Source organism: Hipposideros armiger, unplaced genomic scaffold (genome assembly GCF_001890085.2).
Source record: "Hipposideros armiger isolate ML-2016 unplaced genomic scaffold, ASM189008v1 scaffold_364, whole genome shotgun sequence".
NCBI lineage: Eukaryota > Metazoa > Chordata > Mammalia > Chiroptera > Hipposideridae > Hipposideros > Hipposideros armiger.
The window spans coordinates 1362571-1389815 of NW_017731714.1; the positions used below are offsets into that span (position 1 = coordinate 1362571).

At 39.9% G+C, this 27245-nt stretch overlaps 1 protein-coding gene across 1 annotated transcript in view; it reads left to right on the forward strand.

Annotated features, from left to right (window-relative positions):
* The first annotated feature begins 13794 nt into the window (after positions 1-13794).
* The window catches only part of GYPA (glycophorin A (MNS blood group)), a 24041-nt gene continuing 10590 nt past the window's right edge, over positions 13795-27245 (forward strand). The window contains exons 1-2 of the mRNA XM_019662039.1: positions 13795-13875; positions 17261-17335. Of these exons, the coding sequence (XP_019517584.1) occupies positions 13839-13875; positions 17261-17335 (112 nt within the window). The 5' untranslated portion in view covers positions 13795-13838. The remainder of the gene's footprint in view (positions 13876-17260; positions 17336-27245) is intronic.

Below are 27245 nucleotides of genomic sequence, written 5' to 3' on the forward strand. Positions count from 1 at the left end.
AAACAGCTGAATTTAATTCGCTTTTTGTCGTTTACAAAGCAGTTTTACAAATATTAAGTTATTTAATCCAACAACAATTTTCTGTGGTAGGAAACAAACTTGTATTAAACATTTATTACAAACCAGACATTATGTTAAGTGCCTTACATTTAGACTCTCCCTTAATCTTCATACAGTTCTTCAAGGCATGTATTATCTCCATTTTACAGATGAGGAAATTAAGGTTCAAAGAGGTTAACTATCTAGTGCAGTATGCCACCGCTTTAGGATTCTAGCTGAGAGTTTTGAGACCCCAAATCCACTGCCTGCCCCCCTAACTGCTTCTGACATCCCCGTCTACTACCGTGGTTCCCACGGTCATCCCAAAGGTCATAGTCAAAGCCGTAGGAGCCTCGTCCACCATGTCTCTCATTCTATATCAACAGTGTTCACCTAGGAGAATAAGTAGAGAGGCTTACACGTTTTTTATCCACATCACTATTACATCTCTAAATTCTCTTCTTGAAAGTGTCTACCCTAAACTTCTCAATAATAGACAAGTGAATAGATTCCTTTCTGGTTTTCCTCCAGAAGTCCATGGGAAGGTAAAACCCTGGTGCAGTGATGGGACCTCTTGTCTCCAGATATTATGAAGAGTTTTTATTCCACTCTAAAACATTTCTCCAGCCCCTTGGCAACTCAAGTATACCAAGTTCTTCTGTGCATCACTGTCCAGATTATTCGTCCAAAAACTATATAGGACTTGTACGTTGACAGGATCAGATGCAAAAAAGAATGTCGTCCTTCTAGATGACCTGAAAGGTAATGTATACTTTTTTCTACTTTCTGGAATAGAATTAAAATAATAACATGAACTGCCCCCGGGACATTCTGCTAATGACCTGGCATAACATAAATTTACTGTTTTCTTTCATAGAATGAAGTTCCACTTGGCAGATTTAGACAAAGGGGGATGACTAGGTGAGTGAGGTTTCACAGAAAAGATGCATGGTACCTGGGTCGACTGAATTTTAAATCGCTCCAAAAAAATTGTCTCTCTTAATATTCTGTAAGACAAATTTTACAAACAAGACATAACTGATTCTATTTTTGTGCCGAATGATAATTTCATATATAAACATATACATATGCATGTATGTGTGTATGATGGTGTGTATGTACTTTATCATTAAATGAAATTGCCTTTATGATAATACTAATCTTATTAATCTAAAGCATAATAAGCGTGAAATAAAATTAACGCGTGTTTGAGATGTGGGTCTGAATCACTTTATAAATACAAATGCAAACCCAAATTTCTATCAGACTTTTTAATACATAGTCTGGGAAATTCCATAAAAGAGCTAGCTTTCAGATATAAGGTCTCCAATATTAGAGTTCTTGTATAAATATTTCCTTTAGGTTAACAACTATTTCGTGGTAAAAGTTTTTAGGGCGTCATTAACAACAATCTGTAACTTTGCATTTAACCGAACTTTTCACATGAACCACACAACAAGTTCCCAACATGTTTTCCACTGGATCTTAGGAGACATGGTGGAAAATGTGACTTTTATTTACAACTTAATAAATAACTCAATGATGTGAAGTGTTTTAAGTACAGTGATGTGCTACTTTAAACAAAATAGTGAAAATATGTAACTTGACTGTGTCTAGTTGTTTTCACTTCTTTTAAGGTTTAATTTTCCTTTGCCTGCCTGTCTGATTTAACTTAAAAAACAAAAAAAACATAAAAAACTTATGAGAAGTGGGAACCTTGGATACTTCAAAGTTAACCAGGATCAAAGTCAGACAAAGTCCACTGAATAAGGAGCAAGCCTGAATGCAAAATGTGTCACGTTGATATTGGCTTGAAGTCTCTTCATTTATGGCTTGTGCCAAAGCCTTGACCTTGGCTCTGTTAGGTATAGAAGCACTGGGAGTCCCTCTGGAAAAGAACAAATTGTGCAGTTTCTCTGGAAGACAGATTCAAACACAGGCTCATCTACATGACCAGGTAACTCCTTTATCTACTGGTAACTAAAACACTGAAAATGTGAGTCTCCTCACCTATTGTGTTTTTCTTTGTCCACTGTACGAATATTTAACTCCTGACAAGCATACACCTTCCATACGCTGCGTCTTGTCAAATTCCAGAAACCTCACCTTTTCATGTGAATTACACCTCCCTGAAACGTGAGCACAGTAAGAACCCTGAAGTTAGTTCTTATATCTTTCTTCCTCTGCTTGATGAACGCTTTGCAGTGAGACAGTTTCTTTAAAAGTCTGCAGGATTCCAATCTAGTTTTTTAATCTTCCCTGCCTCACCATAATTTTAAGGTCTGGGGATTTGGGCATATGTTGAACTTAAAAAACGCTAAATTATCAACATACTGAAAGGTGGTGTGGTCTGTTATTTAAAAGATGCGACGGCTGTTCTTGAACGTTCTGCTTCATTGAAGCCCTCATATACCACACATGTTACCAGTAAAGGCACAACGTTTTTTCCTTGAAATGGTCCATGCTGTTTCATTTGAAACGGTGTGTGCTGCTGCTGGGTGTTCTGTGGTTCTGTCTCAACAACATTGCTCAGAACTCACATTCAGCAGGTATCTGCCAATAGGCCCTTTGGTATCAGAGGAGGAAATAAATCACATTCTCCAGAAACACCCATCCCTTTTGAATAGTCCCATAGATAGATGGCTGTCTGTTTCAGGGAATATTTAATGTTAGAAAAAAAAAAAAAGTAGTCCAAACAGTTTACTCCCCTTAAGACTAAGCAGCAAGAGGTCTTCCAGTAAATGCTTCAAAACTGCATAACAGAAAAGGCCAGAAACGTCCCTCTGTGACTCAAAAGAAAAAAAAAAAAAAAAAAATAGGAAACAATTAATAATCTTTATGACTTTGGTGACCTCTAGCGATCAAAACTGAGAATGAACTCACCATGTTTTCTTCTTCTGGAAGAGANGAATCTTCCCAAGTCAGAAATTATGCATTCATTTTGGTAATTTTTCTACCCAGTCTTTAAATAAAATAACTGTGGCTGATTTTTCTTATTAGTAAACAGCAATGTATTCTCATGGTAGACTAATAAGCAAAAAGAGGGGGAGGAAAACGTGATTTGAGAAACATATATTCTTTTTGGTCTCATTTCCATGCATTTACATACAGGCTCCCAACAAGACACCAAAGTAGGTAAATCTCCACAAAAAGATCGTACATGACATTTGCTTTGCAACTTGTATTTTTGACAGTTAACATACTGTTAATATAGTATTACCATGTCGAACTGTTAATAGTATTTATTGTTTTTCTTTTAGGCCTTCACAGCATTTAAAACATTTAATCAAGCAGATCTTGCACCTTTAAAAAAGTGCATTTCTATTTTAAAATGGCTAGCTTTCTTTTTTTAATTAAATTTATTGGGGTGACCATGGTTAGTAAAATTACATAGGTTTCAAGTATACAATTCTATAATACATCATTGTAACTTGTATTTTTTAACAGTATATTGTGAATATCTTTTCATGTCCTTCTACTACTTTATTTTTACTGGCCACTTACTATTTCATTATAGTTTATTTAAACATTTCTCTATTATTGGCTAGTTAGATGTTGTTGCTGGTTTTTAAATCTTTTCTGTTATCCTTGGAACTAAGTTATTAAGCTCTTCCGGCAGTATGGCTTTAAGATAAAGTCTTAGAAATAAAATTTCTGGTTCAAAAAGTGTGCAAAACAGAATGGCTTTCAATCCATAGTATCAAATTTCCAGATAATTCTAAGAGAGAAATGGTCACCTAGCCATATTTATAGTGTCATCCAAAGGGAGCATGTGGTGAGCTGGAAACTGTGGCTGAAGAAAGAACCAACAATAACCAAAAACCAAGAATAACCAAACTATACATAAGCTGCATAATAGCCCTTGTCCACTAATTCAAGGTTATGCCCCTTGAAAAAATGAATTTGTACAGAGTTATCGGGGTCCAAGGAACTGTGTTTTGTAAACACATATAGGAATATGGTCCCACATCAGCAAGAGCCACTAACCTTCCATAAAGTATTCACTAGCTACCAGCTAAAGGTTCTACGTGGAGAGTATTTGCGAAAGACTTGATTTTATTTTCATGGTTTTTGCATTCACAAGGGAAATACACAGTTCTCTTTTTCTTCTTTTTATATGATAAATCGTGCCCAGGTAAAGTTTGCAATATAGGGGTGAGCAAGGAGAAGAGAACTTCCGGACATCTGTTTCCACGATCATCAAAGTAAGGGTAGCACTTTCTGAGTTTCTGAGTGTATACAGTAAGTTCCCTGGCTATACTGCTTTCTGAGTTTATTGTTAAAGAGATGTACTGTATTCATCAACTGCTCTGCACAAACCCCCCTCTCTCTCAAGAGAATGTATTAGAATATCATGGGACTGTGTTGCTTTTAAAAAAAACATATCCATATACCCTTTGTTTCTTAATACAAATACAGAAAGTAAAAAACCAGTCATCTTCTGGGTTGATAAAACTGAGGAAGGATGGGACAATGGGTGGCAGGAACTAAAAAGACTGAGAGACACTGCCTCAGAGCAATGTATGCATGCCAAGTCCTTGCTGTAGAAGCATCATGTGATGAAACTGAAACATATGTTACAAGGACAAGCCACTTGCCCTTGCTCTCAAGCCACACTCTCAAGGTACTGCAGGCCTCCCCATAGCTCCAAACAGTTACTGTGGCTTTTCCCTAAGGTTGAATAACAAAAGCAGAAGCACGCCCTCCAGAGAGAGAGGGGCTTTCCAGGCTGGCTCCTTAGCCTTCTCGCAGCACAGAGATACGGATGCTTGGATGAGATGATCCAGGCTGAATCTGTGCCTCCTGCCCCTCAGGGTGGCATTGACTCAGATTGTGAATTGCGGGCTACTTCTCTCTGATTATGTGTGCTTTCTACTCTATTAGTTAGGATCATATAATTGCAAGTAAAATAAATCAATGCTGGAGAGTGGGAGCCAAAAAAATGAAAACAATGAATGAATGAATGAATGAATGAATGACTCAGGGAATCCAGGAGAAACGTATTAAAAGGCAGTGTCTTCAGGGCCTGGTTAGGAAGAACCAGCTCAACGCATGTTCTGTGTTTGAATCAAAGCACCCTATGGGAAGGATATAAACAGGCATTCTTCAACCCTGCTCACCCAAGGCAGAGACTCTATACAGAACCAAAGTTATCATTCTTTACTGAATGACACATATTATCATTCAGTTTTTGTACTTTAATGTTCTCTCCTGATAAGTAATTATGTCAATTAGGCATCTCATGGGCAGCCTTGTGTCCTTTTAAGGAATAGCTTTTAGGTTATTTCTAGGTTCTAATTTTTTACTAACTATGGCATTTTGCAGAATCATTATCATCTATAAAATGTATACAGCTATGAGAATTACACCACTGAGACCTGGCTTTCTTTCTTAAGACATAATATTTTCTTGTATATTCTCTTAAACTATACCTAACATCAGTCACAATTTTTGTACTGAATGCGGTGTGTGAGACCCATCAGCATACAACTCATTTATTAAATCATACCAGCTAATAGAATGTGAGTCTAGTAACACAGCGATTCACTGAGTATTTGAAAATGCTTCTTTCATGATTTCTTATTCTGAGCCCTTCTGTCCTATAAAGACAGACATCAGAATTTTCCAGTAATTTCTTCTCCTTCTCCACCCCGTGTCTAGGATCCAAGTAGAGTGTCCAAATAAAAAGGATGCCGGCCTGCACTGTCACATTCTATGAGGGGGGAAAAAAACCCAACCGTGGCGATTTGGCTGAGCCACACAAATGAGAAACAGATTTGTGCAATATAAGTTTGTTCCAAGCCACAGAAGGCCAGCACTATCCTTTGGCATATTTTTAAGGCTAAAGGGTAATTGAATCCCTTCTCTGCTAGACAGATATTAAAAAAAAAAAAAAAACCAGCCCAGCAGGGTTTGTCTGGGAGAGGCAGTGCAGGCTCACGTCTTGCTTACGGGAGTTTCGTGGCAGGACTGAGGGGCATACTGGGTTGTGCTAAACAGCCCCACATGATTAGCCATGCACAAAAGGACCCTTTAGTCATTTGAAGTCAAATGATCTGCATGGACTTCAGAGAGTGCAGTCACCACACTCTTCCCTCCTGTCATGGAGGCTCGTAAAGCTGCCTATCTTGGTCCCGGGCCAGTTCAGCTCGGCCCCAGCCTTTGCTTCATTCTGTTAATGATCCCCTAATTAGACACATCAAGGCCTGTCCTAATTAAAACGCTTTTGGTTACAAGTATCCTGAACCCACTTCAAAATAGTTTAGGACGAGGGAATTTAATAGAAGGGCACTGGGCTACCTCATAGGCGCCAGGCGTCAGAAAGGGTGGGAACTCAGGCAAGCTCACTGGAGCTCCGAAAAGTTTTGTTGATATTCACCCAAGAACTCCATCATTAATAGAGCTTAACTTCTAACTCCCAATTGTCTGTATTTCTCAATGAAATATTCCCCAGAGGAGAATAAGATGAGCTCAAGTTGTATCAAGTATCCACGTATGAGCTAATCAGCCATGGTCTAAATCAATGGTTACATAATCAAATATATATCTACAGTGAGCTCACCTCGGAAGGGGAGGGAGATACTTTAAGCAAAAAGGTAAATTCTGGGCAAAAGGCATTTTTTATATGTATTTTTATACATATTTTTATATGTATATATATTTTATTTATATTTTATATGTAGCTTGATGCTACAGGAACCTGGGACATTGTTGGCACAATATGGCCTAAGTACCTCCACGTCTTCAGTTTCTCAGGCTAGGTTTAGAGACACTCTGGGGCTGATCCGTCTAGCCTGCAGATACTATAAACTCCCTTGTCTCCTGTCCATCACTACCTCCATTCTCTCCACATACAGGCTCACGGCTGCCACATCTCTACTTCCAGCCCAGATCCCTCTCCTGAGTGCCAAATTCAATCATCCATCCTCCTCCTTGACTTCTCCACTAGGGTCTTCCAGACAAATCTAAAATTCGACACATCCGATTGAAACTCACAATCTTCCCTCACAAATCTGCTTTGCCTCCAGAATGCCTATCTCCATAAACAGGACCACACTTGACTCAGTCCTGTAAGCTGGAAAGTTTGGATGCAACCTTGAGTCTACCTCTGTCGTATTCAGTTAAACTCAAGATCATTCGTTTAAGTTCTAAGTAGTTGCTGAATCAGTTAAACTAATTCCGCAACAGCAACTGTATTCAACATCTGGTTTTACTCTCACCTCAGTTTCTGCTAAGGCTTCTGACTGTTTTCCTTGTCAGCAGTGTTACCTCCATCCTGTGGACACTATGGCACCGCACTGCTGCACAGCCTCCAGGGGTTTACCAGCTATCTATGGGATGAAACCCCAAATGCACAGTTGATGATCTCAGTGACCACGATCTTTAGCCATATCTCTTGCCACTACTCTCACTCTTGATTCTCTAGTCATAACGGGTCAAGTGCACTCCCCTGCACAGTACACACTTGTCTCAGGAGACAGGGCAGTCCCTATGTAAAGCCTCTCTACCTACCCCTGCGTGCCACTAAGGAACAATATCCTAATTTTAGTACCTGTCCCTGCACACACTGCTAACTGGCGTTTCGTTATATGGCCTGGTATAGCAGAAGGGAGTATAGTTTATAGAATATAAACCTGGGCCTTGATGACAGGCGGCTTGGATTTCAGTCTTGTCTACCACATGCTCGGGGAATGGTACTTACTTAGTAGAATCATGAGGATTAATACATTACCCACAGGAGGTAATTATTCCAGTACAATTCCTGGTTAGTATTCATGAGTATTCAATAACTTTTCATTAATGTCATAGATTTGTCAGACGTGAGAATTAACAGAGCCAACAGAGTAACAATGTAATGGGCATCCCGTGGTATTACAACCTGAAAATAAATGTATTATATAGGGTTCAGCCGGCTTTCAGGGTCTGTAGAAGACCTAATTTGTTACTACAGCAAGCCACCCAGATTCTACCCTCTAACCCCAAGAGTACGGCCAAGAAGGGACAATAGAAGGGATATTGTGATCTATAATCCCAGGATTTTATAAAATACCACCAGTTCCTTTGGGTCAGTTTTTAAGAAATTGGAAAACTGTCACTAAAAATGATGCTTTGGCTATTTGCTCATTGATATTTAAAATGATAGAAATTTGGCATATTGGGAAAAAGGGTGGGACTATTATCAGGAAAATCTTGTTATTAGCATCATAATCAAGTGCAGATGAGAGGTAATAGGGACATAATCACATAGAGGAAACCATCTCTTTCCCTGGGGGAGTTTGCCTATGTGTTGGCTTCTTCCAAGGGGACATTAATAGGTTATAAGCAGAAAGGCACTTTAGGAGAAAAAACAACTGTTTGAGTTTTTTTGGTTTTTGTTTTTTCCCCCTTGGTGATTAATCAGGGCGGGTGTGACAGATGAGGAATTAGAGGACCCCCGACCACAAAGCCCATTTTCTCCCACAGGACACTTTCTGAGTTCTAGAATGGCACAGTAGTCTGGGGAGCTAAAACTGGAATGAAATCCTTCGGAGAGAAGGAGACTTGCAAAAAACCATGGTGAATGTTCCTCAAGACACCTCCATGGATGCTGCATGGATGCGAAGCTAAAAGGCTAAGGCCAATGTCCTGCATGAAAGAAAAAAACACTATTAGGCATGCAAAGAGGCAGGAAAGATGGCAAATATTCACTATTTTCAAAAATAAAAGCTCATGCTTGTACAACAAAGTGAATTCACTTAATTAAGCCATTCAAATGTAAATTTAAAAATTGTTAAAATGGTAAATTTTAGGTTATGCACATTTTACATTCATCAAAATAAATAACTAAAATAAAAGCTGAACTACTGATATCCAGATATTGGCGTCAGCAGACAAGGTCATTACAATAACTATGATTAGTATGTTCAAGAAATCAAAGAAGGGGCAGGCTGAATGGTGCAGTTGGTTAAGAGCGCGAGTTCTGAGTAACAAGGCTGACAGTTTGACTCTCGCGTGGGATGGTGGGCTGCGTGCCACCCCCACCTCCAACCCCCACGCCCCTGGGCAACTAAGGTTGAAGGACAACAACTTGACTTGAAGCTGATGGGTCCTGGAAAAACACAATGAACTCCTTCCCCAACTCCCCAACACTGTTCCTTTCCCCAAACTCCCCAATAAAATCTTAAAGAAGGAGAAGGAGAAGGCGAAGGAGAAGAAGGAGAAGATTGGGGAAATGCCTGAAAGGGAAGTGTGTCATCTGTTGCATTTTTTTTTTTCTTGTTGCATTTTCAGGTTTCACATTTCTCCTTCCATTATGCAGATACGCCACTAGAGGTCACTGTGGAGTTTTGCTTCTTCACCACCTGTGCTTAATGTGTCCGTCCAACATTCATCCAGTGTCTACTCTGAGGACCTCACAGGTTTTGAGTACATTAAGCCTGAAACATCCCTAGAGGAAGAAATGACAAAACTGAAGCTGTCCTACTTTGGGCACTTCATGAGAAAGCAGGGTTCTTTGGAAAAGACAACAATGCTGGGGAAAACAGAAGGCAGCAGAAAAAGAGAAAGACCAAGTATGAGATGGGTTGAGTCCATATAAGAAGCCACAGGCATGAGTCTACAGGAGCTGATCAAGAGTTGTGGACATTGTGGACATCACTCATCATGGTGTCGCCAAGAGTCAGAGCCAACTCAATGGCAGTTAACCACAGGAACAATCAGGCCAGGTAGTGTCAACATGTCTGCCTGAAGGAAGCTCTAAACTCATATGTGACCCAAGGTCAGGGCCTGCTACCCATGTTACTACAACCTGACTAGTCCTTCCAGGTGACAAGAGCGAAGTACCCATTCCTTCCCTGTGACCTCACGTTCATGTAGGTGACTACCTATGTCATCTGGTCACCAACACTGATGACAATTTACTGACTGCCCCTCAGCCCCTGTAGGGTATTCTGCCTGATGCTGAAAATAGAACAAGGGAGACTAGGACCTTTAAACACAAGGAGAAGGATCACGCACGACAACAAAGGAACTAGTGTGTGTAAGTGCTGTAAGAGTTCCAAGAATGAGTCATGAAGTGATTCTCCAGGAAGGCAAGAGGTCACATGAAGGAAAGTGTTCTCAGAGGACAATCAGTCCAGGATGAAGTCCAGGATGAAGAGATGAAAGCTGGATTTTAGGCTAATTTTTTTTCTTTTCCCCACCATACTGGGGTAGCCTGAGGCTAAGATATGACATAATATATATTTTATATATATATATATAATATATATAATATATATATATAAAATATATATATATTTATATATTGGGCAGTTCCCAAGACTGCCTAAGAGAAGTTGCTTTCCTCTACATTACAATATTCATTTGTCATTGATTGACTTGACAAATATCTATTGTCAACTGTGCCCCAGGTGGGACAAGCCCACTTAGAACTTATAGTCCAGTGGGGAGACACAAAGATGGTTACAATGCAGTGTGACAAGTCTTTTTTTTTTTTTGAAGATTTTTATTGGGGAATTGGGGGGATGGGAACAGTGCTAGGGAATCGGGGGAAGGGGAACAGACAAGTTGCTGTCGTTTTGTTCTTCAGTCTAGTTGTGGAGGACATTGTTTCAGTGGCCCAAGTTGGCACCATCATTGCGCTCTTCCCGGGCGAGGCAGATCAGTCGCTGGCTTCTGGACGGCCGCTCACTGTGGCTGCTGGCCACTCACGCTGGCTGCTGGCTACACACGGTAGCCCATGGCAACCCACTGCAGCAGGGGCTGAGCCGGCGACTCATGGCAGCCCAGCTCCAGGTTGAGCTGTTGTTCAGCATCTTAGCTGTAGAGGGCAGTGTCACTGGCCCTCATATGTGGGATCCGAACCGGGGCCCTCTGGTGTCCCAAGCCAGTTCTTAACCAACGTGCCACTCGGCTGGCCCGTGACAAGTCTTATAATAAGGAAAGAACAGGGTACAACGTGAGTACAGAGCAGGCATCCCTGACGAAGACTTACAAAGTCAGGGAAGTCTTCCTTGAGAAAGTGCTGTTTTATTGAGACCCTAAGCAGAATGGAAGTAAGCCATGTAAGACGAGAATAAGTGTGTTTCGGGCAGAGATAACACAGTCCAGAGCAGGGAAAATAGTCAAAAAAGTATCAAACAGGGTTCTATTTTTGTATATGCACTTTTAGATCTTGCTCCTTTCCATTTACTTGTTTTGTTCCGAGCTTCTATATCATTAACTATTCTTGAAAGCATGATTGTTTACAGTTGCCTAATAGTCCATTGGGAGCGTAGTAGTTAATTTATTGACCCATTTCTAAGGGAAACAGCACTTTTAAGGCTCATGTTAATAATTGCTCCCCCCTTATCATCATAAAATCATGTGAAATCATTCTTTATTAATCATATTAATAGCCACAAAATCTCCTTCATTTGGCTGTCTGTTGAGAACAATTCTGCAGCCCAACCTGATACCTACCCACAGCAATGACTGGATTTAAGCAAGGTATTGGTTTACAGAGTATTCGTTAAATTTAACTCTAAATTTTGCTGCAATTGTTTTGAATGAATTATTAGGGCCTTCAGAGGGGCTCCAGGATTCGAAGGCTTTAAGATTTTTGCACCATCCCTCAGAGTCCCCCCAGTGTCTCTCAGGCTTACTCTCCCCCAAGTCTGCATCTAAGCTCCCATCTCCCCTCCATCTCAGGACCCCCCTCTCGGGGATGTTAGCTAATATGTATCTCCATCTTTCCCCCAGTAAATGATATTTTTTTCCCTTTGTGGCTCAATTTCCTAAAGTTGAGAACATCACTTCATAAACTTTTCTTTTAAACCATATTTTTGGGTAAAAATTTAAATATGATATATTTGACAAATTGCTGACTTAGCAAATTGCTTTTTCTGGGTCAAGCAGAAAGGACTTTCACAAACAATTCTTAAAAGAAGTAAGACAATTTAGGTGGAATACCCAATCATCTTTTGAGCTGTTTCACATTTAATTCATATTGTTTTTGTTCTATCTCCCTTTAAAATTGCCATGCCCCTTATTTTTATCCCACTTCACAACAAGGGTTTTGGTTGGTCTGTTTTTGTTTTTGAGCGTTCGTATTTGTTGTCTTAGCATTCACTTAGGCTTGCTCCATTAGGCACATTTTAGAGAGAGACAGTTTACCATTTCTACAGCTGTGTGGGCAGCTGTTCAATTCAAACTCTACTTTGACTTGGAGATTTCTTGCGTCCCGTGTATTCTTACATTGCTGTATGACTTGTCATGAGTTTGAGAGTTTTTTCAAACCTCAGAACACTCAAATAGTCATTAAATGTCTCAAATATATTTATTTCACATGTAAGAAGTCACTTTCATCCCGTGCCCAAGAATCTCCACATTAAAAATGAAAGGTGGGCCGGCCGAGTGGCGTGTTGGTTAGGAGTTGGCTTGGGACGCCTGCTCTGAGCAGCAGGGCACCGGTTCGGATCCCACATGAGGGCCAATGATGCTGCCCTCTCTACAGCTAAGATGATGAACAACAGCTCAACCTGGAGCTGGGCTGCCGTGAGTTGCCAGCGATGGCATAGGCTGTAGTGGGGCTGGCTGGCAGCCGGCGTGAGCTTTTGTGAGCTGCCGTGAGCCATTGTGAGTGGCTGTCCAGAGGCCGGCAACTGATCTGCCTCACCCGGGAAGAGTGCAATGATAATACTAACATGGGCCAGTGAAGCGATGTCCTCCACAACTAGACTGAAGAACAAAAGAACAGCAACTTGTCTGTTCCCCTTCCCCAATTCCCCAACTCCCCAACACTGTTCCCCTCCCCCAATTCCCCAATTAAAAAAAAAAATCTTAAAAAAACCCGAAAGTTTTCTAACTTCATAACAGCCACCACCACCTGGCTCACATCCTGGCCCCAGCCATTCCCAGTCTAATTCTTGTTTGTCCTATTGGGCTGCTCCTGACTGATAGTCGCGGGAGCCTCACAGGGATGTCCAAGAGGGGACTCAACCTGAAACAGAGACCAGGTTCTTGTCTTCGCACAAGAAAGAATTCAGTGAGACAGATGTAAGAAAGCACAGGAAGCTTATTGAAATGAAAGTACATACTTAAGAGGGAAGTGTGGGCAAACACAGAGATCGAGTCACACTGACAAGTCCTGACCAGGGGTATTTGTACCTCCCAGGGGCAGGTTTTGGTAACAACCCACTGACAAGGCTCTTCAGTTGCCTCCTGGTAGGTGGTAGCCTCAGCTTCCTGCTCTCTCTTCCTTATTTGGCTCCTCTGGAACTGTCATGGCATCAGATGCATGCTGGGAGTCGTAGTAACCGAAATGTAAATGAGATTATAATAACATTATAATTATCTAAAGGTCAGGTCCTGGTCAAGGGGATAAGACCTGCTGGGTGAAACTGGTTCTTGGTCTGCTCCGTTGCAGGAGCCCAATAGAGTCACCTGCCACTTGTGTGATTATTGAGGAGCCTCAGTTGTCTTTTGGGAGGGGGTTTTCTGGGCTACCTATCCTGCCACACTGCTATCTTGCAATGCCTACTTAATGTATGCCAAGTAAATTTAACAAATTTAACACGTAGCAGCCAGTTCCTCGAAGTGAAGATTTTACTTCACACTTTAATGATCCCAGTTAAGCAGATATCCATATATCTTTAATGACAGGCGTTTAACAGCGTTGCATAATTTCAAATGCCACCCAGGCTTATCAACTGATGACGGCCTCGGGAAGGTGGGACTGAAAGATAACGGGGTGCGGGCTGGGGCCACAGACTGCCACTGTCAGTCCCCCCTGAGTCTCTTCTTGCACTGACTTTTGTGGGCCAGCTCATGATCTCAGGATGTACGAAAAAATAATAATTGGATCACTATTGTTAGGTAAGTGGAATTTTTCTTTTAGCCTGATGCTTTTATATTGGCTATGAGATTATAGATTAAAATATAAATTACCCCACTTTAATTCTACCGTACTTAAATGAATACATAAATGAGTAGTATATCAGATCCCAGTCTGCTAGATGGATTTTATTGGGACTCAGCTGGCAAGGTGGAGGAAATGGCACCAGAGAGTCAGCCATTGTGGCCAGATCACAGTTTTCCAGTATGAGGAGCATCCTTTAATTCTAAGCCTAGCTAGAATGAAAAAAAAAATTCAAATAGTATGAGAACTATTCTGGTGTGAATAAATGTGTTGCTTTGTTTGTGTATTAATGAGGTTAACATCTAAATTAAAGAGTTGTTAATGAGGGTGATGGTGGATAACAGTCCTCGGGTTTTAAAAGGTTTTCCAAAAATTTATAATTTCCTCCTTCTCCCGTCGGAAAGGTACAAACCACAAGCATGAACTCTGAAACCACAGGGGACATGTTTCTCTCTCTGTGGGCCCATTCCTGAGGTGTGAGGCAGGAAAAAGACAAAAACAACTTTGTTGGCTTAGGTGTTATGTGGTTTGGGGATCGGAATCTAATTCACTAAAGTAAAGAAATAATGTAGGGGTATTCTTAGATTGTATTAAACTACCATTATTTTGGGACTCTTCTTGGTAAACGTCTTCTCAAAATGCAGTGTTTATGTGTTAGAAATGCTAGTGCCCAGTACATAAATAAGGAGAGGCAGTCATTTGAAATATGTTTAGCCCATCACACGTTGCTCTAACTCAAGTCAGAGCAAGTATCAGGGATCTCCTGGGCACGCTGTAGGAGACAGGGAAGAGATCCAGCATTTGCTAAAGTACATTTGGGGATAAAATAGTGTAATAGTTAATGGCGCTGGCATGAGAGACAGAGAAAACTGGGTTCAAATCTGGTTCCGCCTCTGAAAACCTGGGCAACAACCAAGTCAAATTACTTACCTCCCTTTGCCTCAACCTCTTCATCTATAAAAGGTAGCCAGTGTTGGTACCTGCCTCGTAGTAATCACATGAGGACTACACAAAATAATTAATGGGATGTGCATACTCCAGTGCCCAGCACACAGTAAAGAACTAAATTGATACTTAGCTGATAATGGTAATAATTATAGCCTAGGGAACAAGCCTGGGTATTGTGATGGTGATTTCTGAAAGGTAGGCAAAGGGGAAATTACAAGAAAACAGAGGACTAACTAACAAAGCTACTCTAAATTTTTTTAAGTAGCAAACTATGAAGACAACTTGAAGAAGATAAAAAGACTGAAGAGTATATGGTGTTCTATTTAAATATACTCAAATATTGGTAGAGTTTTACACATCAGAAGAGGTATCCTTTGTGTTGTCTCAGAGGACAAAGTGGGATTATTCAATCAAAGTAGACACATTACCTTTTGGGGGAGGGACACAAATAGCTGGAGATACTTTGTGCATCTTCGAGCTGCCAAAAATTTGGAAAGGATTCCTGGAAAAGAAATAAATTTTATCTGCTTAAGTAGTGTTTACAACCAGATGAAGGCCTGAAATGACACTTCATGGATAGGTCATCAAGACTAGGACGCTAAAGGCTCCCTTGGCATTTGATGGCCAGTGCTGTCCTCATCTTTGCATCTTCCAGAGAAACTCTCTTGATGTGGCTACTTTATAGAATCATACAGAGGTGTGGGAACAGGATTCCCGGCCTTTGCTCCTTCGTTTAAGAGGGGAACCTGGAAAGTGTGAGGAAGGGTCAACATCATTGGATTGTTTTTGCTTTCTCCAGTCATCTTAAGGCTAAAGCAAGCAATATTTCCAATTTCCCGTGTCATCTGCCACGTGGAAAGGAAGTTTTTTGTAAATAATTTGATTCCCAGTCATTCACTCCTTTGTGCATTCCATAACTCTGTCAGGTACTAAACCCCGAGGCCAGAGCAGAAAGGCCGGTGAGCTCCCACGGAGGGTGCATGCAGTGTGTGCAGGCGGACAGTGGGAGGGGAAACACACATTAAACAGAACAAGGAAATTATTAAAATAACAAACAGTGAAAAACAGGGCAAAGAAAATCAAACCAGATAAAGTGATAAACGTATCGCAGAAGCTGTTTTTGAAAAGGGTAGCAGGAATTTTTTTTCTAGTAAGTGTCATTTATGCTGAAGGCTAAACACGAGAAGAAGCCAACTTTACAAAACCTGGGGAAAGGGCACTGAAGGTGGAGGGAAAAACAGCGCAAAAGTTCTGAAACAGGAGAGAACTGAGTGCGTTCAAGGAAAAGACAAAGCTTTTATCTGAAAACTAGATTCCGATGCTAAGAATTTGAGAATACAACATTATATCACTTCAACTAGGAAATTATGTCATAACCCAGGACCCTCTAAAGTTTCCCGATTTTACTTCTAAACATCATGCAAAATTTGCATTCTAGGTCATAATATATTGATTTAATTGGAATATCCAAAAGGACAGGTATTAGCATGCCTGTTTTATCCCCAGAATCTAGCCCAGCTCTTGACTCATAGTAAGATATTGGTTGAATCAACAAGTGAGGAAGAGAGGAATGGAGGGAAGGAGAGAGGGAGGAGAAGGGAAAAAAAAATGTTTTCATTTGTTTACACAAAATGAGAGCTCGGTGTAGGTGGGCCGTAATTGCCTGTGCATCTTAACTGCATAGTCCTGCAGGTACGCCAGTTTGAAAAGCACATGCTTAGAATGACCTAAAGAAGCAAGGTATTTCCTTTGTCTTCAGTGATCCAACAAGAGAGCCTTTCAGTCCATTTAATTGTTACAGGAAAGAGCTCTGAGTCGGGTTTCAGGGACCACAAGACTATGTATATTTTTTAAAAGTAAAACTGGCGTCTTCATTTCTGTATCACATACATTACTAGGCAAACAGTGGGCAGTCAATAAATAATAGTTGCAAAAATTGCAAATAACCAGAATTTTGCTGCTGAGTAGTTTAACCGTGCAAAATCAATTAGACCCCTGAGCCTCAGTTTCCTCGTGCCTATTAAATAAAGCACAGAATAGATGGTATCTAAAATGCCTTTCATCTCTAAACTTCAGTGAGCCCTCAAAGGTCAGCCTCAGATGAACTAGAGACTAGTTCTCAAACCCATAAATCTCTTCAGCTTGGTGTGAAATTGGGTTTTTAGAAAGAAATGGACACTCCACTATGAATTCTTTTGAAGAAAGAGTCCTAAGAGAGGGAAGAGAATGGACAATATCTCAAAATTAATTTACACGGATTCTAAATTGCAAAATTGAATTTAACATCCTTGTGATAAATTCATTTCTACTTTGATTTCTAGAGGATTATTGAAAGCATCTATGAACCAATTTGGGAAGCACATTTTAAATAATTTCTCCAACTTGTCTTTATAGGTTGTATTTCTATATCATCTGTCTCCCCCACCACTCCTAACGGAGCTACTACTCAAGTCACCACTACTCAAAAAAGTAAGTTACTAACAAAAGCAAGTGGGTAATAGATTTCCAGCCATTATTATCATATCCATATATTTAATAAGTATCTATGTGTGTGGCTTTCTGTGATAAATGAACTAAATTAAAACTAAAGCAAAAATACTGAAAAGAAACATCCCAGGGTTATCTCTGGGTATGGGGATTGTGGGTAATTTTTTCTCTGCTTTTTAATACTTTCTACATTTTCTGCAAAGACAATCATAACCTGCGATCAGCAAAAGTTTAAACATTTTTTTACAGGTACACTGAACAAACACAATCTCTGTTTTCTAAGAGGTCTTTATCATTAAGCAATGCCAACAAACATTAACGGAGGAAAACCAAGACACCAGCATTCATTTCATCATGGTTTATTGATACTTGAACAAACTTGGTTATGGTGTATGCTGCAAGTGGTTTCAGAGATCTGGCAGAGACAAGAGCAACAATTGACAGTGAACATATGAAGTCACCCATCATGAATAATTATTCAATTTTCTGTTTTTTATATGGCTTGTGTCTGTTATGAGACCCCATGTCCCCAACAACCTTGCTCCAGTAGCTAACAGTATAGGGAAAGTGCCCCATACAGGACCTGAGGACAGTTCATTCATGGAGAGACTTCTCTCACATGGTGGGAGTCAGGCAGGGTTTTGGCTCATCCCCATCTCAGGAAAGTAAATGACTTCAAACACTGTAAGGCCCAAATCGTAAAACATGATAGTTCTTCTCTCAGTCCCCTAGCACCATACCAAACCCCAGTGCAAAGTGCAGGAGGACAGTTCTGACCCTCAGCGCTTCAAGAGCCTGGTCTCCCTTGATATTTTAAATCAGACTCCATTTCAGCAAAAGGCTTTGAAGGTCCAAAGTGAAGAGCCTTTGTCTTCAAAGTGTGATAAATAAGCCTCCAGATGTGTTCTTAAGTTGAATCAATTAATGAGGTAGAACGAGAGAAACAAACTCGAGCTCGACTCAGGGAAGAGAAGCTGAGATCCTTGGTAGTAAATGGAGAAGAAGTCAGAGGTTCTCTGCTGAGGTATGTTTCATCCGATACAATTTGAAAATGAGACCTTAGAGGCTACATTAGGCCTTTGGTTTTAATGTCCTGTGAACTTCACTTTTTAATGTTCCTCAGAAGTGTCCATACAGGTAGCGGTTAGAGATCGTCCACTTTTACCTCTTTACCTGTGGCCTTAGGTACTGGCAATCCAGTGATACAGGAAACTCACCCAAGTGATAGAGAAAATGAGTTCTTTACTTTGCGAAAACCACACATGCAGAGAGGAGAACGCTGGACTTCTATTGTATTTATTTAATAGGGTCATGGAGTATATTTTAAGTTTCCACATATTCATTAAAGAGAAATGAAAATTTGATGATATTAATAGCTCTTATACTGAATACTTTCATGCTAAACCCTTTACAAAGGTTATTTCATTTCATCCTTACTACAACCATATGGGATGGGTATTCTCCCCATCGCACAAATGAAAAAAACAGAGGTTCAGAACGTTATAAAAACTTGTCTAAAGTCATATGGTCCATGAGCAGGGAAGCTGGAGACAAACCCAGGAGGTCTGACGGTAGCACCTTCATCCTTAACCAACACATGGTAGGTACTATTTTCCCCAAGAGAGGACAATTTGTTTCCTACTCGCTCTCTAGAAATCAACACTGTGGACATTTAGGTGCAAATCTTCCATATATTTTTCTAGATATGTTTATAAATACATACTTTAAAAATTCCTCTATGTACTATTCTGAAACCTGCCTCTTCCTCACTCAAAGAGCATTTTTTTTCCATATTAGTAAACACACTTATAAAACATTTTAATGGCTTCACAATATTACATCGAATGCATAAACCATGGTTGACTTAACCTAAGCCATGCTTTTCATTATTTAGGTTGTTTCTACTTTATATTCTTTTAAACAATGGTATTATGGGCATCCTTGTAACTCATCTTTCCATGTTGGAGTATGCACATTTTAAAAGTTTTGATGAATATTGCCAAATTTCCATCCCCAAAAGTCATACCCATCACTAAATGTTGAGAGTATTTGCTTCAGTCCCTTCTTGCCATTTGGTGTGCCAGAGGTCTTATTATCTTTGCCGACAGGATAAGTGAACAATATGGTCTATTTATGTTTCAATTTTTATTTCCTTGGTTACTAGTGAAAATTAACCATTTCTCTATATTATTTTTTGAAAAGCTTTACTAAGATGTAATTTGCATGCAATAGAATTCACTCATTTCAAGTGGAGGCTTCAGGGCTGGGATTAAGGGGAGGCAAGTGAGGTATTCACCTAAGGCCCCCAATTTAAGAGGCAGTGCAAACCCTAGTTACCACGATAATATTTTAATGCAATTTTTTTAAGTCTCAAAATTAATTCCAAAACATTGATGGTGAACAAAACATGAAAATTTTAAATATAGTCAGGATCCATCCAAGTCCGGATTCGGGTCACATGAGTGAGGTGAGGTGAGCCAGTGGCAGGTCAGACTCTGGCTCCCAGCGGGTAGCCACAGGAAAGAAAGCCATTTTACTCCACTCAGCAACTGACTTGCGTTGCAGCTAGGGTTCGGTGTTTTTAAAGACTCATCCCTGCTTCTGCTCATCCCTACTTCTAGGGGGTAGCCTTTTGCAGGGCTTAACTGACAACTCGCCGTGCTTACCACGGCTTCCCCTCTTCAGTGGGCCCTGAACCCCGTTTATCGTTCCTCCAGCTCTGAGAAACCATCAGAATCTCGGACAAGCGTCACAGCGTCTCAGGCCCCATTTGCAAGTAGACAAATGTCCCCAGTGGAAAGCTGGTGGCCAATATCAAGCTCGCCTCTCCAAACGTCCCTTCCCCACCTGAAGCGCCTACTGCCCTGGGAACCTCTGACACCCTACCGGGATGCGTGCGATTGGCTCAGCGTTTCTGCTTGTTCTGAGCAGAAGGCTTGGTCTGCAGCAAGCCAGAAACCTTTATTTCTTCAGATGCATTTCAGGATCCTTTGGGAAAGTTACTCCTTACACAACATCAAAATATTCCCAGTGTTACTTGGTTAGAATAGAATTAAATGAATAGATTAGCTCACAGAAAATAAAGCATTTTATGAGTGACTCTTTAAATAGGAAATATTTCATGTTTTCCCACTGAGTCATATCTTTTTTGATGTCCTCCAAAGAGTTTGAAACAAATCCTGAAAAAAATTACTGAAGAAAACTTCAGATAAATTTTATATGTTTTCTTTTTCAAGAGGTATTTTACATATCTTGTTGTCTTAATTAAAACATATTTCATTACATTTGAAAACTGTTTATTGATGGCCTGAGTCTATTGCTTTGTGGATATTCATTTTGTAAGTAACATCATTAACCTTTATTTTGATATAACAGTAATTTTTTTTTTAGCTGAGTCATCCTGCCACCTATTGGCAGTTCAGTGGCAGCTCAGCTCAGGCCGGGAATCGAACTGGTGACCCTGTTGCTCACAGCTCACACTCTTGAGCTGCTTTCAGTAAATAGTGCTTATCCTGTTAAGAAATTTCCCTGTAGTCCTAAACTAAGAAATTTAATCAAGAAAAAATATTGAATTCTATAAAATACCTTTTCTGCATCACAGTTGAAACTTTAAATGTTGACTGCTCCAGCTTAATGGTATAATAATAAATTTCCTGACAGTTTTCATAAGAGAGAAAATATCTGTTATACCAACTAGAACAGGAGCCCCTTTTAAACTTTTGTTTTCTTTTTCTTAGGAATGTCTGTTCATCTTATTAGTTTCCCTTGACATCATTGTATTTTTATTCTTTAATATGCTGAAGTGATCATTTATATCAGTGAATATGAATTATCATATTGCACTGCTTGTATCCTGGTATAAATCACTTGGCTATTGTAGAATATTCTTGTAATATTGTGCTGCATTTTCTATTTGTTTTAAGATCTTTGTATCTATCTTTGTTATACATAAAATTTTTCTGCAATTTATTTGTGTATACACATGTGCTTTTGCTATCAGAAAGCTAAATAAATTTTTGCCCATTTTATTAAAAAATAATTTATTAATCACTGCTATATGCCACTTTCAAGCATGAAAGATATTTAGAAAAAGTAGTCATCTATTCCAATTATAGTAGAAGAGGTTTGTTTGTTTTTTAACAAGAATAGGTAAAAACTACTTTTCTCCACATATACACTAATGTGATAAATTATACTATCATATTTCTTTTCTTTAAATTTTTATTTTGAAAAATTTTGAACATATGAAAAAAATCAGACTAAAATGAGTATTCAAATATTATCTTCCTTGATTTAATAATTGTGAATAATTTTCCATAGTTGCTTTACTTTTAACCTTATAAGTGTGTAAATATATATACTTTTCTTGTATCATTTGAAAGTAAACTACAGACATTGTGACACTTTACCCCTATACATTTTAGCATGCATCGCCTAAGAAAACAGACATTCTCTTAAATAACTACAATTATTTTAACATCTAACAATATTAATAATAATCTCACAAGAATAATATCTAGCAATATTCATAATAATCTCATATAATAAAAATGATAAAAATGTGCCTCTTGGTATAGATCTTAAAAACATCTTGTCAGACAATTCAGTAATGTCATGTTGAAATGAGTGTAAGGGAATGTGGGAACCCATGATGAACTTTATCCTCATTGATTTATTGCACAAAAGAAGTATACATCAATCACTTGCGATTGCAAGGTAGATGTTTCTCAGATCCTCTCAGTGTTTCCTTTTTGCTTCCTGGATCTATCACAATTGGAGAAAACTGTTAAATTTCCTCACTGCTCTTGTAGTTCTGCTAATTTCTTGTTTTGCTTTATATTTCCTGTTGTTATATTATTGGGATATAATAGTCCATATTTACCTAAGAATCAGAGTGTAACATATCCTTTAACAGTATAAATTAATCTTCTATGTCCTTTTTAATGTCTTTGCCTTTAATTCTACTTTGTATAGTATTAAAATTGTGATTTCTGTTTTTATTTAATTTGTCTAATATACCTTTGCACTTTTTTTTTTATACATTTTGCATTCTCTTGTTTTATTTGAGTTCCTTGTGATCTAGCATATACTTTTGGGTTTTGGCCTTTGTGATCCTGTCTATTTTGACTCTAATGGTCTTTGTCTTTAATACAGAAATTTAATCCATATGCATATGTGAACTCAAAACTCACATTCAGTATCTTCTTTGTTATCTTTATCCCACACTTCCTTTATTAAATGATTTCTTATTTCTGATCTTTTGATACATATGGCATGATTTATTTGCTCTTATCCTTTTATATGTTTTAAAGGTATATAGAATACTTGTAATTATCCCATTGGCTAACTTTATGTTTTTAAAAACATTCTCTCTCAGAATGTCCAAACCATTTTTAATAGCTCAGCACACATTGAAATGTTATTGCTTTTATGGACCTGGTGCAAGCTGGATGAGATTTTTCTAGGCTGGTGCCAGCGGTCAACTACTCATGGGTGTCTTGAATGAATTTCAGCTGTGTCATGGGCTATTGATTTCCTCAGACCCTCTGGAGGCCAGGTATTCAGGTAGGGTATAACCAGAAGTATCAACCTCAAGACATATTCAAGTAGGATTAAGAAATAGTGTACACTGGAGCTCATTGTACAAAGAGACATGCACATCAATACAGGAATTCACTATCGTTTTTTTTGAAAGATTTTATTGGGGAATTGGGGGAGGGGAACAGACAAGTTACTGTGCTTTTGTTCTTCAGTCTAGTTGTGGAGGACGTTGCTTCACTGGCTCATGTTGGTATTATCATTGTGCTCTTCCCAGGTGAGGCAGATCGGTCGCCGGCCTCTGGACGGCCACTCATGGTGGCTCACAGCAGCTCACCCTGGCCGCCAACCGCTCTCGCTGGCTGCCGGCCACACACGGTAGCTTATGGCAGCCTACTGCAGCAGGGGCTGCAGCCTACGACATTGCCTGCGACTCACAGCAGCCCAGCTCCAGGTTGAGCTGTTGTTCACCATCTTAGCTGTGTAGAGGGCTCAGCATCAGTGGCCTTCATGTGAGATCCAAACCAGGGCCCTGCTGCTCAGAGCTGACGTCCCAAGCCAGCTCTTAACCAACCCGCCATTCAGCCGGCCCAGGAATTCACTATCTTGACTGCAGGTTGGAGTCACCTGAGGGGCTCCATAAGGTACAGATGATTGAGTTCCACATTGAGAGATTTCTAATTATACTAATACAGGGGCCAGGAACCTATATATAGCCTGTGGGCCAAATCCAGGCCACCTGGTTCTGTACAGCCTGCAAGTTGAGAATGTTTTTACATTTTTAAGTGCTTAAAAAAAATCAAGGGCCGGCCGAGTGGCACGATGGTTAAGAACTGGCTTGGGACGCCAGAGGGCCCTGGTTCGGATCCCACATATGAGGGCCAGTGACACTGCCCTCCACAGCTAAGATGCTGAACAACAGCTCAACCTGGAGCTGGGCTGCCGTGAGTCGCCGGCTCAGCCCCTGCTGCAGTGGGTTGCCATGGGCTACCGTGTGTGGCCAGCAGCCGCAGCGAGCAGCTGTCCAGAAGCTGGCGACTGATGTGCCTCGCCCGGAAAGAGCGCAATGATGGTGCCAACTTGGGCCAGTGAAGCAACGTCCTCCACAACTAGACTGAAGAACAAAACGACAGCAACTTGTCTGTTCCCCTTCCCCCAATTCCCTAGCACTGTCCCCATACCCCCAATTCCCCAATAAAAATCTTTAAAAAAAAATCAAAAGAAGAATAATATTTTGTGACCTGTGAATATTATATGAGATTAAAATTTTAATGTCCATGAATAATTATGGACATTCGTAATGAATGAGCCACACTCATTCATTTATGCTTTGGTTTACCTATCGTTTATGGCTGCTTTTGCACTGTAACAACAGAGTTAAAGAATTGTAACAGAAAGCAACCATGTGGCCCACAAAGTCAAAAATATATATATTCTTTATCCCTTTATAGGAAAAGCTTATCAACTCTTGCACCCAGGGATCCCATCCTGCAATATGAAAACTCATTTGTAGACTGAGGGTTTCCTAGCTCAGTGCCTGTGGGGTTCCTTAAAGCTGCTCCCAAGTGGCTGTGGATTCAGGGTTCGAGACTCCAGGACTGTAACCCTGGTTTCCACCAGAGCTGTTCCACTGTGTTTCACATGCTGGGGAGCTGCCCCTTGGCAAGTGCATAGAGTGAAATCCAGTATGGGGGAGAGGAGGTTTTCTAAGTCAAAAACCAAAAGAAATACCAACATTGAATATGGCAAATTGTGAATGTTATTATTTTGCAAGCAAATCAGGCTCATATCGCATTGTTTTCTGAAACTGTTCTAGTTCTAGACAAAGTTGACGTAAGAACATCGCATTGGACTCATGGCCCATTAACTGTACGCATTAACTGGCTGTGCCTTTGTGTTAAGAACTATTGACTGGAGAATTCAAACAAAATATTCAAAACACTAGCTCAAATGTTACCACACCAGGCACTTAACCCTTTAGAAAGTTCAATTGTTCTAAATTTTAATTGGCTTCTTTGGCTTACTAAAACCCTTCTAAAAGTGAAAAATGAATGACAACAGACAGATGGACATCTGATTATATTATTACAACTTGATTCAGATTGAGTTTGTCAAGCCTTTGGTTCAAGAACAAAACTGAATATTTCCCTTAAAATATTGCATCATGGCAACAGCCTTCTCCAAACACCATTTGGAACAGGCAAGATCCCCATTTATACGTTCATTCCATATTAAACAGGAAGGTACAGTAGAAAAGTCATTGATCGGAAATCAGTGGATGGGAGTTTTCGTCCCAGTTTACCATAAATTAGCTGGGCAGAATTTCCAAAAATAAGTTGATCCATCAGTTTTTATGGTCATCGCAATGCCCCCAAACTGTAACACTCAGAAAATTTGGTTTTCTGACTTGGAAACTATTTGAGGCATTTTGTACACAGGGCATACGTGCCCTTGTAAGAGTTTGTTTTTGCAAGATAAGACTTCTGTCAGCTGCAAGACAGGAGGGAACTGAAACCAAGCCAGCAGCTGCCTGAGCTGACTTTATCATTTCATGACAGGAGTTCAGCTAAGGGAAGTTTTGGCATAAAGCAAAAAGACAGAGTATTTATCCACTATTGCATTTTACTGTTATTCTTTCTAATAACATTCCATGTTAGAAATGTCAACTGTTGGGGAAAGCCATGTGGTTTCAGGAGGTTAGGAGGTTGGACCTCTATTCCTAATCGTACCCCTGCTGTGTTCTGGGCTCACAGGTCACCCCTCCTCCTTGGTATAAGGGGAACGGTGGAAGGGGACCCCTTATGCTCCCTTCCCCAACACACAGACTGCTCAGGCTGGCAGCTTTCCTGAGCAACTGCGGGGTCAGGGCAGTAAGGGTAAGAGAAAAAAGGGGTGAATGCTCTGCAACAATTCAGATGTTATGTAAGTATAAATTGTGAGATGATACAACCAAGCAAATTTGGAATATTTCTGACTTGGAAACTATTTAAGGCATTTTGTATGCAGGGTGTATCCTTGTAAGAGTTTGCTTTTGTGAGATAAGACTTCTATCAGCAGTAAGTCAGGGGGAAATAAAAACCAAGCAAATTTGGAATATTTCCAACTTGGAATATTTAATATTGAAATATTCATTCATTCATTCCACCCTTCCCAAAGCTAAAAGTATGGGGTTCAGTTGAGGTTACAAATATGTACTGTGTACAAGGCACCATAGCAAATGCCGTTTTAGTGTCTGGGGACTGAAAATATTTTTCTAAACTAGGAGCTTGAGGCCTTGCTAAACCTACCCTCCTATTTTATTTTGCACTAATTTGCCACTTGATCATTAAACCCTTGTCAATCTGAAACTTGCCCACCCTTGCCTGTTAGCTGCCCCTTGTGTGTGCACACTTCTCCTTTCTCTGTATTTTTAAGCCCATGCTCTTTCTTTACCATAATTCTTTTTCCCCCACATTTCCACCTACTACTCTACCCGTCCTTCATGGTTCAGCCAGTGCTTCATTTGCAAGTAGGCATGGAGTAAGGACGTCAAAGTAAGTTTTTCAGAGCTTGGGGCAGCTAAGGAGATGTGCAGTGTTGGCCCCAAGCTCATCTGTTGCTGGGTAGCCAGACGCTGGACACATCTTCCATAATACCCCACCGTCAATATATTTCTCTTGGAGAGAGAAGTGGAATTTTTCAGGAATAATCTGGATATGCTCCTATTAGAAGAGGTGAAGGGAGTAAGAAAATTACCCTCGCGTCAATATTGCTAGAGCCGAAAACGGTTTCTCCTGGTGGCTATCGCAAGAGGACATTGAGGGCTAAGACATTTAAGTAGTACAATGAATTGGTGTGAAATGATCACCAAAATGAAGACTACATGGTTATTATTCAAATGCTAGACCTTAGGATGTCCAGGAATGTCAAGAAATTTAATTGTCTTTTTTGTGTACAGTGTACCCCTAATGTTCGCCAATTACTAAGTTAAAACACAAGGAAATCTTGCTAATAAGAACTCAACCAGGCAGAGACCTGGGAGGTGGGAATAACGTTGGAAATCAGCAGAATTAGGTTTTCTGTCCTTACCAGCTGTATTAATTAATCTGAGCTAATTATTTAATTATTATGATACCAAATATTTTACCTGTAAAGGAAGGAAGTTGGATTAGATGTTCCAAGTGACGTTGTGATGTAAATGTAAAAGTACATTCTAAATTAAATAGGATGATATTTAAATTGATCTTTCATCTGAAAACAATGCAAACAGACGTGTTAAAAGCTGATGTAGCTACAGAAAGCTAGGGGCTCGGAGCACAACAGCACAAGAGAAAGAGAGAGAGAGAGAGAGAGAGAGAGAGAGAGAGAGAGAGAG